The following is a 16,257-nucleotide window of genomic DNA, read 5'->3' as shown; positions in this document are numbered from 1 at the left end:
GCTGAATTAGATTCAACAGCGACTGGTAGCTCTTCCTCTGCTGTCTCCTGTGGCAGGATCGAGACAGAGTCACAGTTCAGGACTTCCGCTAGATACTTTTCAAAATAAAACGTGTTCCCGACGGGCGTCGCTTTGAAACGCACCGATGCCAAATGAAGTGTGTATTCAAGGAGGAATTCAATCTCGGAATCCAGAGGCTAAATCATCTGTTGATCGAGATGAAGGAGGAATTTGCAGAGGAAAATGAGGAAATTGAAACTTTTTCCTCAAAAAAGTAGTTTTCTTTCCAAGACAAATATGACAAATATTTAGGTTGTCTCTCACGGTGGCATGTGCACGATGCCAAAATGAGATCGCAAAGATTTAAACCCAACATATAAAACAGACTCTCAGGAAGATATGTACACATAATATGCCTTGATTAAAAAAAAAGAATTTAATTTAGCTGTACAATTTTCAGCCACTGGGAGTCGGACTCCATTGATTAATCGCGTAATCCATGCAAATGATATTGTACGTGAACAACTGGTGACTTCGATTTTGAAGGCATAAATGCCTGCTTAATATCTGGTACCGGTTTGTCCCTTGATGGCGCTGATCTGTAACTGCCATGGTAACTGCCCCGTCCGCACCAGAAACCCGATTTGTTCTATGCATGTGCCATGTTTTTCTACGCATGTGCCATGTTGTTATCGTTGGCTCGCGTAGGCGCAAAGCAACTGTTTATTTTGGGTTAGGTTAGCCCCGCCCCTCTATTCAGGTACTTGAAGCTAATTGGATAATCTGTATTTTTGAGGAGGAGCTGTTGGCAGGACAGACGTCATTTACCACGAGTCAGATACTGTGCGCTTCGTGCCGAGGCACAATCGTTGAATTGCCACCCTCGGTTTAGGGTGTTTTCACTCTTGGTTCGTTTCAGCCCTTTAAACGCAGTTCAGAGCGATTAGTCAGCATTTTTTTTTTGCGCATATGTGAACACTCCAAACGAACTCGGACCCCTCTGAATCGAACCGAACTCAGAGGTGGTCTGAGTTCGGTTCGATTTCTGTCCGCGAATCGGTTCGCTTAATCTGTGCGTTGTGAATACAAAGCGCTCTCGGTTCGCGTCGCCCTTTGCCGTTGTATTTTCGCCCTCTAGGCTTGCCGTAGACAGAACCGGGACGCTCGAGAAAAAAAACAAATGACACGGAGTCATGGCCGTAAGCAGCACTAGTGGACGAGGAGTAGTTTGGTCCGAGGACGAAACTGCTGCATCCATCCATCCATTGTCTTAACCGTTTATCCTGCTCTCAGGGTCGCGGGGATGCTGGAGCCTATCCCAGCAGTCACTGGGCGGCAGGCGGGGAGACACCCTGGACAGGCCGACAGGCCATCACACGGGGCCGATACACACACACACATTCATTCTCTAGGGACAATTTAGTATGGCCAATTCACCTGACTTACATGTCTTTGAACCGTGGGAGGAAACCGGAGCCCCCCGGAGGAAACCCACACAGACACGGGGAAGAACATGCAAACTCCACACAGAGGACGACCCGGGATGACCCACCAAGGTTGGACTACCCCGGGGCTCGAACCCAGGACCTTCTTGCTGTGAGGCGACCGCGCTAACCACTGCACCACCGTGCCGCAAACTACAGCGCTATTCCAGATACGGAACGAAGAACAAATCAAACGACAACTGCCGACAACGCACAGAAACGCCCAGGGTTTCCTCCGGTTTGCAGTTCATATGAAAGCGAGGGGCCTCGACAGGACCGCACTGCATTGCCGCGTCAAAGCACAAAAACTAGGTCAAAAGTACTTGACCACTAATGAGAAAAAGGTCTGAGCTCCAGACTAACTCTAGCAGTGTGAACAGAAAGAGGACTGAGGCCCCATCAGAGCTGAAGTGGACCAAAAAGAGGACTGAGTCCTCTTTCCAATGAACTGGCGATGTGAACCCAAGGAGAACTGAGTCCCTTTTCTGTTGGTCCACTTTTAAGAGGACGAGTTTGGTTCGTTTAAAGAGGACTATATGTGAAAACACGCTCAATCATAAATCATTGGTCTTATTCGTGTAAGGTCTTATACTATGGATATTTACATTTTTTTAATTTGCAAGATATAGCAAGCAGAATTGCTTTATCTGAACTGCACAAATTTAACTGAATTTAACTTCTTCTTTTTTGGTCCTTAGCCTCGGTTAGACAAAGGTGCCTAATTAACACTCCGTTTAGCATTTTGTTTTTGCTGTCTTCAATACAACATCTATTAAGGACTATATCCATTGATCTCTCAAAGCAGTCTGCTCTGGAAAGTTTTAGGCCTACTGAGCACAGATGCTCCTATTCACAATTTTGCCTGCTCCACATAGAGATTTCTCAGCTGGCCAGCAACACCTGTCATCCACTTCTCAAGATGGAGCAGCATCACTGTAGCAGTTGGGGTTGAAGCACCGTGCTCAAGTACAGCTGCTGTTAGAAGAGAGCCCTACCACCTCCTGTTAAACTACCACAACTAATCCGCAAGACAAAGGAGCCAAACCACACCGACACAGGCATCCAAACTGTAGATCAGAATCACTGCGATGTGACTTTATTTGTTGTTTCACATTCAATTATGGATTTACTTCAAAATTCGTTACTCTACATAACCACAAAACTAGAAGTGCAGAAGCTAAGGGGGGGGGGCACATGGTTTACAAATACATTATTATCAAATGAATATACATAAGTATACATATTACAAACCATTAAGCTGCTCTCATAGATCCTACACTTTGTAAGCATGGGTAATACAACAAAGTTGCATGCTCGTCTTGGGAAAGTCTACGATGACGTGCTGGAAAACATGAAGTTGGCTTTCTCTCAGAAGGCACGCAGTAAAGGTGCTATTCTAACATGAATTCTGTGACAAAAGAGAAGCAAAGCCGACAATATAAATTCCCACTCAAATCAATTCCAAGTTATCAAAGCAGAAATAACACACGTAAGGTTAGAGCAGGGTCAACTCAAACACCGACAAACCAACCTTTATGTTCCAAAGGTAAACTGCAAAGATTATATTTCAATAAGAGAAATAATACAATGATTCAAAAAAAAGTGTGAAAACAATTGTGTGTATATGGATTAATAAAGTACAATAGGAAAAAAAAGCATTAAAACATTATGGCAATATACCGCTTGTAACAGAATCTACGAGAAACCTAAAAATGGACATGTGATACAGGGAAATGCCATGAAGTGATACATCAAAACAAAAAAACAAAATAAGAATAATGTCAAGACTGAATTAACATATGAACAATATGACAAACACTTCAAATGGTTCTAGATTGCAGGTGGTGTATGTTTATTACGACCTACCTGCTTTGCCAGAGCGCTGGCGTCTTAACCATGTATGACAAGACAATACTTCTATTCAGACAATCACAGTAATTGGAAATTAATTCATTTTATTTTTATGGAACTGCCAACTTGCTTGACGCTACCGGAAATGTACTGATGCAGTGAACCCCACCCGCCTCGTCTTCCATGAGATCTAAAACTAGCAGTGGAAGCAGTTTGGAAACATAACTAGACCATGGTCAGTTCCTACTGCATGGTGGCAGCAACGTTTCTCATGCATGGCATGTTAAACAAACACAAACTGGAAAACAAAAACAAAACAGGAGGTTCAAATTTCCTGCTTGGGTCATTACTTCCACTACCACCCACTCAATGTACAATTCCAGTTCTACCTGTGAGAAAACTGAAACAAATGGAAATGTTCAGGTGGAGGTATGGTGTAGCCTTTAAAAAGCTATGCAGGACAAAAAAAGCAGATCACACCTTTCGACACAAGCCATCATCATTTCTCTTAGCACCCATTTTTATCATCATCATCATGCTATGAAGGAAGTTGGGCAGTTAGTGTTGCGGATTTCATCCATCCATTACCCAAACCGCTTATCCTGCTCAGGGTCGCGGGGATGCTGGAGCCTATCTCAGCAGTCATTGGGCGGCAGGTGGGGAGACACCCTGGACAGGCCGCCAGTCCATCACAGGGCCGAACACACACACACACACACACACACACACACACACACACACACACACACACACACACACACACACACACACACACACACACACACACACACATTCACAAATAGGGACAATTTAATACGGCCAATTCACCTGACCTACATGTCTTTGGACTGTGGGAGGAAACCCACGCAGACACAGGGAGAACATGCAAACTCCACACAGAGGACGACCCGGGACAACCCCCCAGGTTGGACAACCCCGGGGTTTGAACCCAGGACCTTCTTGCTGTGAGGTGACTGCACTAACCACTGCGGCACCGCGCCGCCCCGGAATACATCGCGTTCTAAATCATTTGGAATGGGTCAAAAAAAAGATTTGTTTTCGTGTGTGAAAACATGGTTTATCATTGTTATCTTAGGGTATTGTGAGATGGGCATCATGAGAAGCACTAACATCTGTGCTCTGTATCGATCACTGCAATCTAGAGCCGCCGCTGTAACCTGACATCTAATAGGGAGAGGGAAAAAAAAGAAGCCAAGCTACTTTATACAAGACTGACGTCTGCGGATGTCATGCACGGCATTCCTGCTTGTGATACGGTACCAAACAGTCTCTTAATGACCCCTTTCCCCCTGGACCCTCACATCCCATCTTGAATTTCTCTCTTGAACTCCACACAGACAGACAGTTCTGCGGCTCAACTCTGCCCCGCTGAGCTATCCACAACCAAGCATGGCTGTCTCGCTTCACTTCAGTTCAGAATGTGACAAAAAAGTTTACATCCAGGCCATTAAGACTTAACACCACAATCCCAAAGATTTATGTGCAATTTTTTTTTTACACTTTTTAAATCGCTGGTGCATTTTAGATTGCTAAAATAGCCAATCCGTGAACGTCCAAATCATGAGCACTTTTGTCGTCGCTCATTTTATTGGTTACTGTTGGGTAGGACTTGCTGTATGTGAAACGATACAGCATTTTGCACCACAGCAGCCAAATGCAGAGCGAAAAGGCGGGTACCAATACGTTTTAAAAAGTGAACAAAGGTTTATATGTCAGATCAAGGTCACAGAAGAGCTGTACCAATAGATACTACAACAGGACTTCTCAAAGTCCGGACCTCGGTCAACACCCGGACCGAACGCCAAGTTGATCCGGACACCTTGTGTTATGAATACAATATGTTATGAAGTGTAATACTTTCTATTTTGTGTGTATTTGCTGTCGAGTTCACGCATTACCGTTACACTGGAGAATTCGCTTTGGGGGGTGGTGCGATGCCTTTATTGCACTTACAGTAACGCAACAAGTGTAGCTGTCGGCAACTCGAGTAACGCTATCATCACTCCACCTGGTTCACTTATCTCTCCTCTTGCTCCTGTGTGTGTGTGTGTCTGTGTGTGTGTCTGTGTGTGTGTGTGGGTGTTGCAACAGAAAGCAGAAGAGAGGAGAGAAACCAATGTGACCATGAATGACAGTAATCTACCGGTATGAGTTTTCGTTAGGGTTTGAGCCAATCAGAAGCAGAGTAGGGCGGGTCTTCAAAATTACCATTTGGATCAGTGTCTCCAGCTAGCGATCACACCTTTTGTGCCTAGGGTTCAAGCAACTGATTGCAGGGAAACTATGCCATTTCTCCCACTACGCTCGAATGCATTTTGACGATCTTGACTGTCTTGAATGTATGTTGCTTAAAAGCTATGTGTGTTCACTAAATGTTATTTTGTTATCGCCAATCGTTCCGGACCTCTGACCTTGAATAAAAATCGGATGCGGACCTCTGAGTAATAAGTTTGAGAGCCCCTGTACTACAATATCAGTAGCTGAAACCCAGGTTCAACCATCTTTTTCTTAGGTGGTGGGGAGGTTGCTGACGCAACAGCACATGCAACTTTGTTTTATATTTCGAATTAATCTCTTGGATTTGGAGCGGTCAAACACCACCGCAGTCCCCACCAGGCCGTCCAATAGTGTCAGTAACTAAAACAAAAACAACAGTCTTCAGGATTGCAGCTTGTAGCTTTGAAGACAAATCACATCTTTTGTTGCTACGTAAATGAAGCCAAACGCACAACCTGACTTTTCCCTTTTAATGCCCAACCCCAACCCCACTTCCGCCCTAACCCACCCTTCTTCCTCCCCCTCAGTGCACCAGCTCCAGCTGGCTGGCAGAGAAGGGCAGCACCCCACTGACGTAGTAAGCGATGCCCAGGGAGAGGAGCGCGATGACAACCAGGAGTAGCAGGACCCTCCAGAAGCCCAGGTCCTCCACAAACTCCTGCCAGGTGGTCCGAAAGCTAGACAGGACGCCCTCGCTGCTCTGCAGGTTGGGGTTCAGCAAAGAGTGGCTCTCCATCGCACTAGGGAAAAGGAAGGCCATTAATGAAACAAAACCTGTGAGTTAGTTCAGGCAAACAATTTGAGTAGCTCTCTTGTTCAGTCAGTCAGTCAGTGAATTAGGTGCGGTCATGTCTACGATGCTGATCAACTGGTCTATTACTTAAAGGGGAATTCTGCCAATGATCTTGTGTATTTGCCATCAGTACTGATGAATAATGTAGACTACTGGAGCAATAAAGTCCTCACTGTGTACTACATTGACAGAGAAATTGGCATTCTCCTGCTCAAAGTCTTTCCCACAGCGCCAACATGTACCAGAATGCATAAACCTCTGTATTGTCATCCATGAAATCCTCTGTGCTAGTGTTGTGGACTGTCATTTACACCAGCGTTTCCCAACCCAGTCCTCAATGAACCCCTATCCTGCAGATTTACTTTGCAACCCTGAATAGGTACCTATTTGTAGTTATTCAACCAATCAGCAATGAATTATGTCAGATGTTGCACACCTTGCATAATTAAGTGCTGTGAGATGATTGGTTGAGTAAGTACAAGCAGGGCTACCTATGCAGGGTTACAATGAAAATCTGCAGGATAGGGGGTTCTTGAGGACTGGGTTGGGAAACGCTGATTTACACCATCAGAAACATAGCTTAGCCGAGAGAATGAGGATGTGTTTTTTGAACAGCTTGTTTATAGAGAACGTAAGAGTTTCAGAAACCCTGCTAGGCTGGAGATTTTCTGGCCGTTAAATGGCGTCACTATATGTCACTTGGCGGCTGGCCAAAAACTCGGTTTCACTGTCGGTCCAGAGATGCAGAAATGATCAGGAACAACTGCGGGTGTTTTCTCATGTGCTATGGCTGTTGCACACAGACAGAGATAAGGTTGAAAACTGGTGAATTTTCCCTCAAAGCCAAGCTCTACTCCTGCAGCTGCCTATAACTATCGACCCTGCCTACGTGTATCTTTTAGCTCCAACCACCTCCCCAGCATAAACCTGCAGGCTCTGCTTCCCATGGTCTCCCAGTGGAGGATTTTGCAGTCCTCACTACCTGATCATTTAAAGTGCACAACTGAGCTCTCAGGGAATCACCCAAAATAATGCAAATCACATATGCTGCATTTCAATAAAATCACTTTGAATCTTTCATGAGTAGTCTCGTTGAACTAACTGAATTCCTGGTGATGGTAATTATTTGTCATCTACCTTCTGTCTGTGGCAAAAACCAAACTAGATAACGAAATATAACTAAACGAAAATTCACCTTTATAAACAAAAACTGCACCAAGGGAGGGTTCTGTTAACAAAGGTTAATTTTTTTTGGGGGGGGGGGGTTTCCCACCTTTTTCCCCCCAATTGTACTTGGCCAATTACCCCACTTTTTCGAGCCGTCCTGGTCACTGCTCCACCCCCTCCGCCGATCCAGGGAGGGCTGCAGACTACCACATGCCCCCTCCGATACACGTGGAGTCGCCAGCTGCTTCTTTCACCTGACAGTGAGGAGTTTCGCCAGGGGGATGCAGTACATGGAAGGAATACGCTATTCGCCCCAGTTCCCCCTCCCCCCCGAACAGGCGCCCCGACCGACCAGAGGAGGCGCTAGTGCGGTGACCAGGACACATACTCACATCTGGCTTCCCAACCGCAGACATGGCCAATTGTGTCTATAGGGACGCCCGACCAAGCCAGAGGTCAACACGGGGATTCGAACCGCCGATCCCCGTGTTGGTAGGCAACGGAATAGACTGCCACGCCACCTGGATGAACAAAGGTTAACACTAGAACAACCGGGATCTCACTCCTACCAAAAACGACCATGGGGTTAAAATGACGGCCGGTTTTTAAACACTAATTTCTGTCAAGACAAATACCCAACTGTGATATTAATGCATTACATATGTCAGTATGTCTCTTAGGAAATGACTGAAACCAAAATTAATATTTTAACAACTATAAGACTATTTCTCAAACAATTTAAAATGGCTGCTTTCCAACTCCTGTAAATACTGCAACGCCTCGATGGTAGTCACGGTGCGTCTGAAACGGCATCTGTACCCAGACATGTTGGAAATAACCAAAACTCAAGTTTAGCCTGTTACTCTGCACTGGAGAACTCTAGTGTGTTTCTAGGACAGAGCAATGAACTTCGCGAAGGAAATGGTGTGACCAACACACGTCATAAATACTGACATGACGCACGCCATGACGCACAAATTACGAGCCGTCTTTTTGACGGCTAGTGATCGTTTTAGGTAGATCTTATCGTAACTTTTTTTTGGTGCGCAATTGATCTAAAACTCATTTTAATGCAAATATATGCAATTTTAGGAGCATTCAGGGAGGGGCAAGTTTGTATCTTTTTTTTTTCCTCCACAAAGTTATTAAACTTTGAAAATCCAAAACCGTCAAAATGACCAGCTTGGTTGTTCTATCGTTCATTTTGATGAACTGTAACATTATCACCTTTTTTTCCCATCAGGTTACTGCAGACATGCTTCCTTATTATTTTTGGTCAATGAAATGAACACGTTCACTACATTTATTATTTGGTTATGTCTGCCTAACTCATTTGAGGAGATGATTCTTTAGTTATTGGCTGGCAGGATAGTTAACATTGCATGGCAATCACCAAAACAAGAAAGGATGGTTTGAGGTTTTTTTGCCATTTTATCAATATGTTTCCCATTCCCATTCTTGTTGTTACTTCTATATTCACCCATTCCTCCCTTCTCCATAATCCATCCATCCATCTATCCATCTATTTATCCATCCATCCAGTCCTCTGCACTTTTACCAGAAGAAGACTCAATTTCCATCCATCCATTATCCAAACCGTTTATCTTGCTCTCAGGGTTGCCGGGATGCTGGATTCTATCCCTGCAATCATTGGGCGGCAGGCGGGGAGACACCCTGGACAGGCCGCCAGGCCATCACAGGGCCGACACACACATTCACACCTAGGGACAATTTAGTACGGCCAAGCCACCTGACCTGCATGTCTCTGGACTGTGGGAGGAAACCGGAGCACCCGGAGGAAACCCACGCAGACACAGGGAGAACACGCAAACTCCACACAGAGGATGACCCGGGATGACCTCCCAAGGTTGGACTACCCTGGGGCTTGAACCCAGGACCTTCTTGCTGTGAGGCAACCACGCTAACCACTGCGCCGCACCACCACAGACTCAATTTAATTGTCAAAATCACAAAATATAGGAATTTGTCTCAGTGACTTTAAGGATGCATCGACATCAAATAACCTCCCCTACCTCTCGCTCTCAGCCATCTGCATGGTCTCCAACTTGGAGTGTGCTCCTCGGTTAAAGCCCTTCACCTCCTGTTCCTCAAGGCCCTCCAGGAGGCGTATGGCGTCCTTGTTGACCCCACGCCTCTTTGCCAGCACCAGGGGAGTCGACCCATTGTGGTTGCTTTTACAAGAGATAGATCGACAGACAAAAAGGAGGCCAGTTCAGAAGTCAAAACAGAACTGTTTTAAGGATAAACATTTCTGTCACTTTAATGACAGTTTTACTTGCAGGCCTAAATAAAAAACCTAACGATGGATTCAATACCCATAAAGACCACCTTTTCTTGAAGATATATTCACTGATGATATCGGACATACCCGCTGAACATATCTATATATATACCTCAGGAAATGTAAAGAGCAAAATTCATATTTGCAAATAAATAATTACTGTCTTATATACACTATATGTACAAAAGTATTGGGACACACCTCTTAATCATTGAATTCAGGTGTTTCATTCAGACCCATTGCCACAGGTGTATAAAATCCAGCCACTAGCCATGCAGTCTGCATTAACAAACATTTGTGAAAGAATGGGTCGTTCTGAAGAGTTCAGTGAATTCAAATGTGGTACTGTCATAGGATGCCACCTTTGCACTAAGTCAATTCATGACATTTCTTCCCTGCTAGATATTCCACGGTAAACTGCCAGGTCTTCTCATCCAACATCAGTGCCTGACCTCACAAATGCTCTTCTGGATGAATGGGCAAAAATTCCCACAGACACACTCCAAAATCTTGTGGAAAGCCTTCCCAGAAGAGTGGAAGCTGTTATAGCTGCAAAGGGGGGACCAACTCCATATTAATGCCTATGGATTTATAATGGATGTCATAAAAGCTTCTTTATGTGTAATGGCCAGGTGTCCAAATACTTTTGTCCATATAGCGTGCGTGTGTGTGTGTGTGTGTGTGTGTGTGTGTGTGTATATATATATATATATATATGTTTCTGAATGTGGCAGAAACAAAGACATAAATCTTACAACGTGGACTAATTTCCATGAAAATGACTGACGCATACTTGCAAGCTGCCTGCTGTTCCCCATCATGTGACTCATTCTGTTATTATTTATTTGACAAAACTGATTCTACCATTCACATCTGTTCCCATACTCCCATAGTTATTAACAATTCTGCTGTGTTGCGTCTTAACTATCTAGCCCCCGCTTTCATCAGTCTACAAAGCAGCGATTAGACCATCAATTTTTTTGGATGGCGATGCCTTTTGAAACTGCTCTCGACGACGTTCATAATATCGGTCTGACTTGCAAGGCTATTATGATGGTGCATTTCTATTTATTTGTTACTTGGTTAAAATACAACCTTTAATAGTCTCAAAATGTCTCTCCTTGTCTATATTCATCTGAAATAACCCAATTTTCCCAAAGAGAACATTTAAGTCTCACCAGACCCTATCAACCCTGATTCATCATCTACCCTGCCTCTCACCAGATATCAATTTTCAGCCCATTGGATACCAGGAACTGAATGGTGTCCACATGACCGCAGAGGTGCAGTGCAGTGTTTCCCTGGTAATCCGTTGCCAGCAGGTCAGCACCAAACTTGTGCAGGAAGCGGCAGATGTCCACATTCCCACGGGCAGCAGCTAGGTGAAGGCCTGTGCGTCCGCGATTGTCACGAATGTTTGGGTCACATCCTGTCTCAAGGAGACGCTTGGCAAAGGGCAAATCACCATCGATGCAGGCCTGCAGAAGTGGAACGCTGGTCTGCGACGAGTCGTTGATAAAGACATAGGACATGTCCGAGTGGGTGTCAGAAAATTCCAGCGTACCTGGAGGAGGAGCAGAGTGGGAGTTGGGGGGTAAAAGAAGGAGATTTGGAGTTAAGCTAAATGGACCTCTATATTGACGACATCAATGTGTGTCCCTCAGAGCATACACAGACCCATTTTGTGTATGGAAAAAATGAATTAGACTTTTGGATCCTGTTTGCCAATCGCTCTTTCCATAAAATAACTTGAATAAGGTAAGGTTCATGACACATGGTGCAGCCATTAGTCTATATGTTTACACAAAGGACTTTAGCTTTTAAAAGAAATTTCGCTATCAGCAAAGTTGCATCCTTCTCCAACAGTGAGAACTGACCATGCCAAAACAAAAATATTTCTATATGCAGATACAAATCAGTTTTCACTTCTTGTAATGCTTGTTTTCATTTGCTGCAATATCTGCAATTGATACTGCCATGACAGCACATGATGTAGTAAGTAAGAACAAAGCACTGGAGGGAAGAGTTGCGAGGGACACTTGCAGATGATGACATTAAATAACGTAATAATTAAGAAAGTTCTGTAATACTAGCTTTTATAATAAACTTTTTTTCATTGCAATTTCAAGGCCTGTTAGACTTCAGCTCAACAGATTAAGAAATTCATTATTATGGCACAATTAAAATGCAAAATGCCACTGGACATAGAAGGGATTTTTTTTTTTACACTGCTATGCATTTATCCATTAAGTTGAAACATGGACCCGAAATCTGCGATGGGGGGTTTACCCATGAGGCTTTATGAGAAGGCAGTCTGTGTTAGGTATTACAGTGCTTTTCCAAAACACGGCGGAATGGTCCTGAGCACAGAAAGAAGCCATTCCAATGACATTTTCTTAAGCGGAAGGTTTGGCGTGGAATGGTTCCAAACTGCGCCCATTTCAGGCTTCTCAGCACCATTTCATAACCGTGCTGTACACGACGGCCAGATCGTGTCGATGGGATAGCTTACTGATGTTCTTATTCAATGATTGGTTTTACATTAGTAGTAAAGTTCTCTTTATCTTCAGTTTTTTTCTTTTGGAGTTTCCCTCATTCCAGTCAAGGGTCTAATGACGGGGTGTCGTAAGTTGCATTGATTGTAAAGCCCTTCAGGACTACTTTGTGATTTTGGGCTATACAAATCAATTTGACAATTGTTATTTCCTCTATCTCATTTTGGAAATGGAGCAGTTTCTAAAGGCGTAAACGATTGTCCCATTGTACTGTGTAAAAACACCAGCAAGAAGACTCAGCCAAGTGGTTAACTTCTCAGTTCTGAAGCAATTAGGGAAGTTTCGTCTTGATGCATGCTCAATACTCCCAAGTAAGGAAAGTGACTAAGTGACTTTGTCAGTCTCAGCTGACTGCAGGTACCCCAACCTTATAAATAGCACAGTTGCATCACAACCGAAACCAGCAATCGGTTTGACATGCAAGTTGCCGTGACCTTTAACTAGCATTACAATGGCCATGTGTACTATTCACTGAGGATTAAGGAATAGTTGCAATCACAGCATTGCAAAATGGTGACAGATGTACCCCCCCCCCTCCCGTTCAGGGATGGTCATTCCCTCTTCACATAGATGGCCTCTTTGAGTCCCCATTCAAACCAGTGTTCCTCCCTATCAAGGATGTGCACTTCCTCATCCTTGAAAGAGTGGTTATCCTAACTGGGCATTTGTCAATGCCAGGAAGACGCCCAAACGGTGCACCAGCCTGTCTAAGCGTAAACCAGTGGTGAAAGTATGTGCCAGGAGTGTCAAAACAGTTGAGACGCATATTTTCCAAACACCACGTCTCAGCTACTTTCCAACCCCAAAACACACTGTTCCAGAAATTGGTCCACCCCAAGGATCAGGTCCCCCAGCACAAACAGAGCAATATAGTAGTGTACGCTGTTAAGTGCCGAGAGGATTGCCGTGACTTGTACATCGGGGAAACCAAACAGATGCTGGCCATGAGGATGGCACAGCACAGAAGAGCTAACGCGTCAGGTCAGGACTCCAGTCTACACCCATCTCCAGGCCAGTGGCCACTCTTTCAAGGATGAGGATGTGCACATCCTTGATAGGGAGGAACGCTGGTTTGAACGGGGAGTCACAGAGGCCATCTATGTGAAGAGGGAACGACCATCCCTGAACCAAGGGGGGGGGCTAAGAGTACACTGTCACCATCTTACAATGCTGTGATTGCAGCTATTCCTCAATCCTATGTGAATAGCAAACATGGCCACTGAAACTCTAATGGTCACGGCAATTTGCACATCAAACCGATTGCTGGTCTCGGTTGTGACGCAGCTGTGCTGTTTATAAGGTTGGGGATACCTGCAGTCAGCTGAGACTGACGAAGTCGCTTAGATGAGTGACGAAACGTTTCTCCCACTAAACGTTGTGTCCAGATGAACTGAACTGGGATCAGGGAAGTTATTGTCTATACGAATATGATACCTGACTATGCTCTAATGAGGTCCGGGGTTGACGAAAAGCAAAGCTATCCTTTCAATGCCACGGTGAGATGGGTGACCATACTTTAATCTAAGAGCAAGGGTTTCAGCCCCATGTGGAAGGAAGCGTCCCCCGACGCTACAGCGTCTCTGAGGAAGACGCTGAACCCCATACGACTCCTTCAGCGCCCTCCTGTGGCCGACCCCACGCTGCACAGCAGAATTGCCTGCCAAAACGTATTTCTACATCTCATTTGCTCAATGGGCGATAAAACCGACGCTACAAAATACTCGTTTACAAAAAGGCTCTCTCATAGACTGCATGGGTGTGCGTATTTTGAAACGGAGTTAAATCACGACGCAGAAAGCTACACTTTTAGCTGCGACGATTTGGTATAACATTAAGACCACAATAACTGCCAGCCGGAAGGAAAAGTACGCTAAATAGATCAACTAGCTAGGTGCCCCCTTGCAAACGGCAATCGTACCCACCTGTACGTTAAGCGCAATGAAACAAATAAGCTAGGCTAACTGGTGAACCACAGTCAAAGAGGCTATGCAAGTCGGCTAGCAGCACGACGTCGACGACTCTCAAACACACAGCGATAACGGCCTAAACAGCAACTGCTGGTTTTTACCCACACCCTCTTATGAATCAGAACCGCCGTTACAGTTTCTACTACTTGTGAGTCGCATCTCTGACCTGTTAATGTGGTCCAAATAAACAGGGAAAAAATACAGCCCGCTCCCCTTCGAACTGGCTAGCGGTGTGTTGTTGTTGTGATGGTCACAAGCTACTGTAATGGTTTGACTTTTACGACATGCGCAAACTGCTTGACGGTAGCTTCTTCAGTAAATCTATAAATCACATGTTTAATCGAAAGGGACGAGTTCAAACTTCACCATATGTACTGACGTCAGCGAATTCACGGCGTCCGTCATGCAGACGCCCGCGACCCGCCCTCAACACCTCGTTTGTCAGAATTGTCCACAAAAATCTCAGGGTTGCTCAAATAAAGCGTCATTATAATCAAACGAGCCGCAAACTGATGCACATGTTGCACGTTTTGTTAATCTGTTCACGTTTTTCTACGAGGTGACGGCACAAATACTTTGCTCTCCTCTTGACGTTTAACTGAATATACCTGGATGGCTGAATATTCACTATGAACGTCCACTAACGCTTATAATGAATGTTCAGCTACCTTACTAAAAACTGACTGGTCTGATCCCTGCCAATAGTGAATGCGTCCATGCACAGGACACTTTACTGAACAAGAGTGTCAGTGAAATGTAAATGTAAATATTTGAAATTTATGTTATTACATACACATAATTACATTAATTTTCAAAAAACTGCTGTCATGATAAAATGGGCAATGCAAGTCAAATTCCTGGTATGCTATAACTTGTGATCTTCTCGTGTATTATGTACTCTTGGTCTTGCACTCAAGTGTTGTGTACTCTCGCTGACATCCATGTGTTCTTTTCTCATTAGCATTAGATCATCTTTCCCCATTGGCCTAAAGATTCTCAATAATAACATACGGAGTTGGATAACTACTTTGGTCTTCAATGTGTGAACCACATTCATTCAGTGACAGTTGCTGTGCCTCTCAAGACACAAGATAACAAAATCAATTTTATACTACAATTGTCTCAGTGTTAATGTTTTAATTTTTCCCCCCATGCACACATTGACATAAGCTCTGATGAGTCACCTCATATATGAAATACTATCCTACAACACAACAAAACAATGTATCATATTTACTGCCGTCTACAGAGGTCACACAACTGAAAGCATCCCATAGTGAGTGTACAAATATTAAGGAACAACCTCCTTCCATAAAAAAGGCGGACAGCATAAATTTGGAGAAAGGGATCATCTCTTAAATTGACTTTGGTCTTTAACAGTGTCATGTTATATAACATTTCTGCTTTCCTGAAACATGATTCGACAGGTATGTGTCATTAAGGGTTGCAGAAAAGTACAGTATGAAACAAAGTGAATGACTCAGAGCCCCTACTCCGCAGATTTCTGCAGCCAAAAACAAAGGAGCTGGGACAGCTGAGTTGTTTTTGGCCCAACTGAGGAGGCGCAAAATAGCATGTCCATTTTGATTTGTTGTTGTTGTTATTCACATTGCTAAACAACAGAGGTCAGCAATCAGATAGGTATTATGCAGTGCACTTAAACGAGGAGATCTGGATGCAGGCAAGGAAACGAGCTAAAATAGCACAGGCTCAAGATCAATAAGAAATGGATTTCACCAAAAAGTGTACGGCTCAGTACAAGGAGAATGTGCCCAATATCTTGTACACTCCGTATCGCTTCCATCATATTCACAATAACCCATTGTTGTGCAGTCTTAGA

The 16,257-nt window shown here is 44.2% G+C and overlaps 1 protein-coding gene across 3 annotated transcripts; it reads right to left on the bottom strand.

The window, feature by feature from the left end:
• Positions 1-6,119: 6,119 nt before the first annotated feature.
• ankrd46b (ankyrin repeat domain 46b) lies at positions 6,120-14,812 on the bottom strand. 3 transcript variants are annotated; one of them, XM_056300400.1, is made up of 5 exons: positions 14,784-14,812; positions 11,117-11,459; positions 9,627-9,785; positions 7,986-8,114; positions 6,120-6,373 (listed from the first exon to the last, which is right to left on the bottom strand). In XM_056300400.1, the coding sequence occupies exons 2-5, from the start codon at positions 11,425-11,427 to the stop codon at positions 6,157-6,159; spliced, it is 816 nt and encodes a 271-aa protein (XP_056156375.1). In that variant the 5' UTR covers positions 11,428-11,459; positions 14,784-14,812; the 3' UTR covers positions 6,120-6,156. The 3 variants fall into 3 exon arrangements, with proteins under 3 accessions (XP_056156375.1, XP_056156374.1, XP_056156376.1); XM_056300399.1 differs by lacking the exon at positions 14,784-14,812 and adding an exon at positions 14,584-14,657; XM_056300401.1 differs by lacking the exons at positions 7,986-8,114; positions 14,784-14,812 and adding an exon at positions 14,584-14,657.
• Between the last annotated feature and the right edge of the window lie 1,445 nt (positions 14,813-16,257).

This window comes from Lampris incognitus, chromosome 20 (genome assembly GCF_029633865.1).
Source record: "Lampris incognitus isolate fLamInc1 chromosome 20, fLamInc1.hap2, whole genome shotgun sequence".
Taxonomy (NCBI): Eukaryota; Metazoa; Chordata; class Actinopteri; order Lampriformes; family Lampridae; genus Lampris; species Lampris incognitus.
The sequence above is the reverse complement of the archived record's forward strand: the minus strand, read 5'-3'. Positions and strand labels throughout refer to the sequence as shown.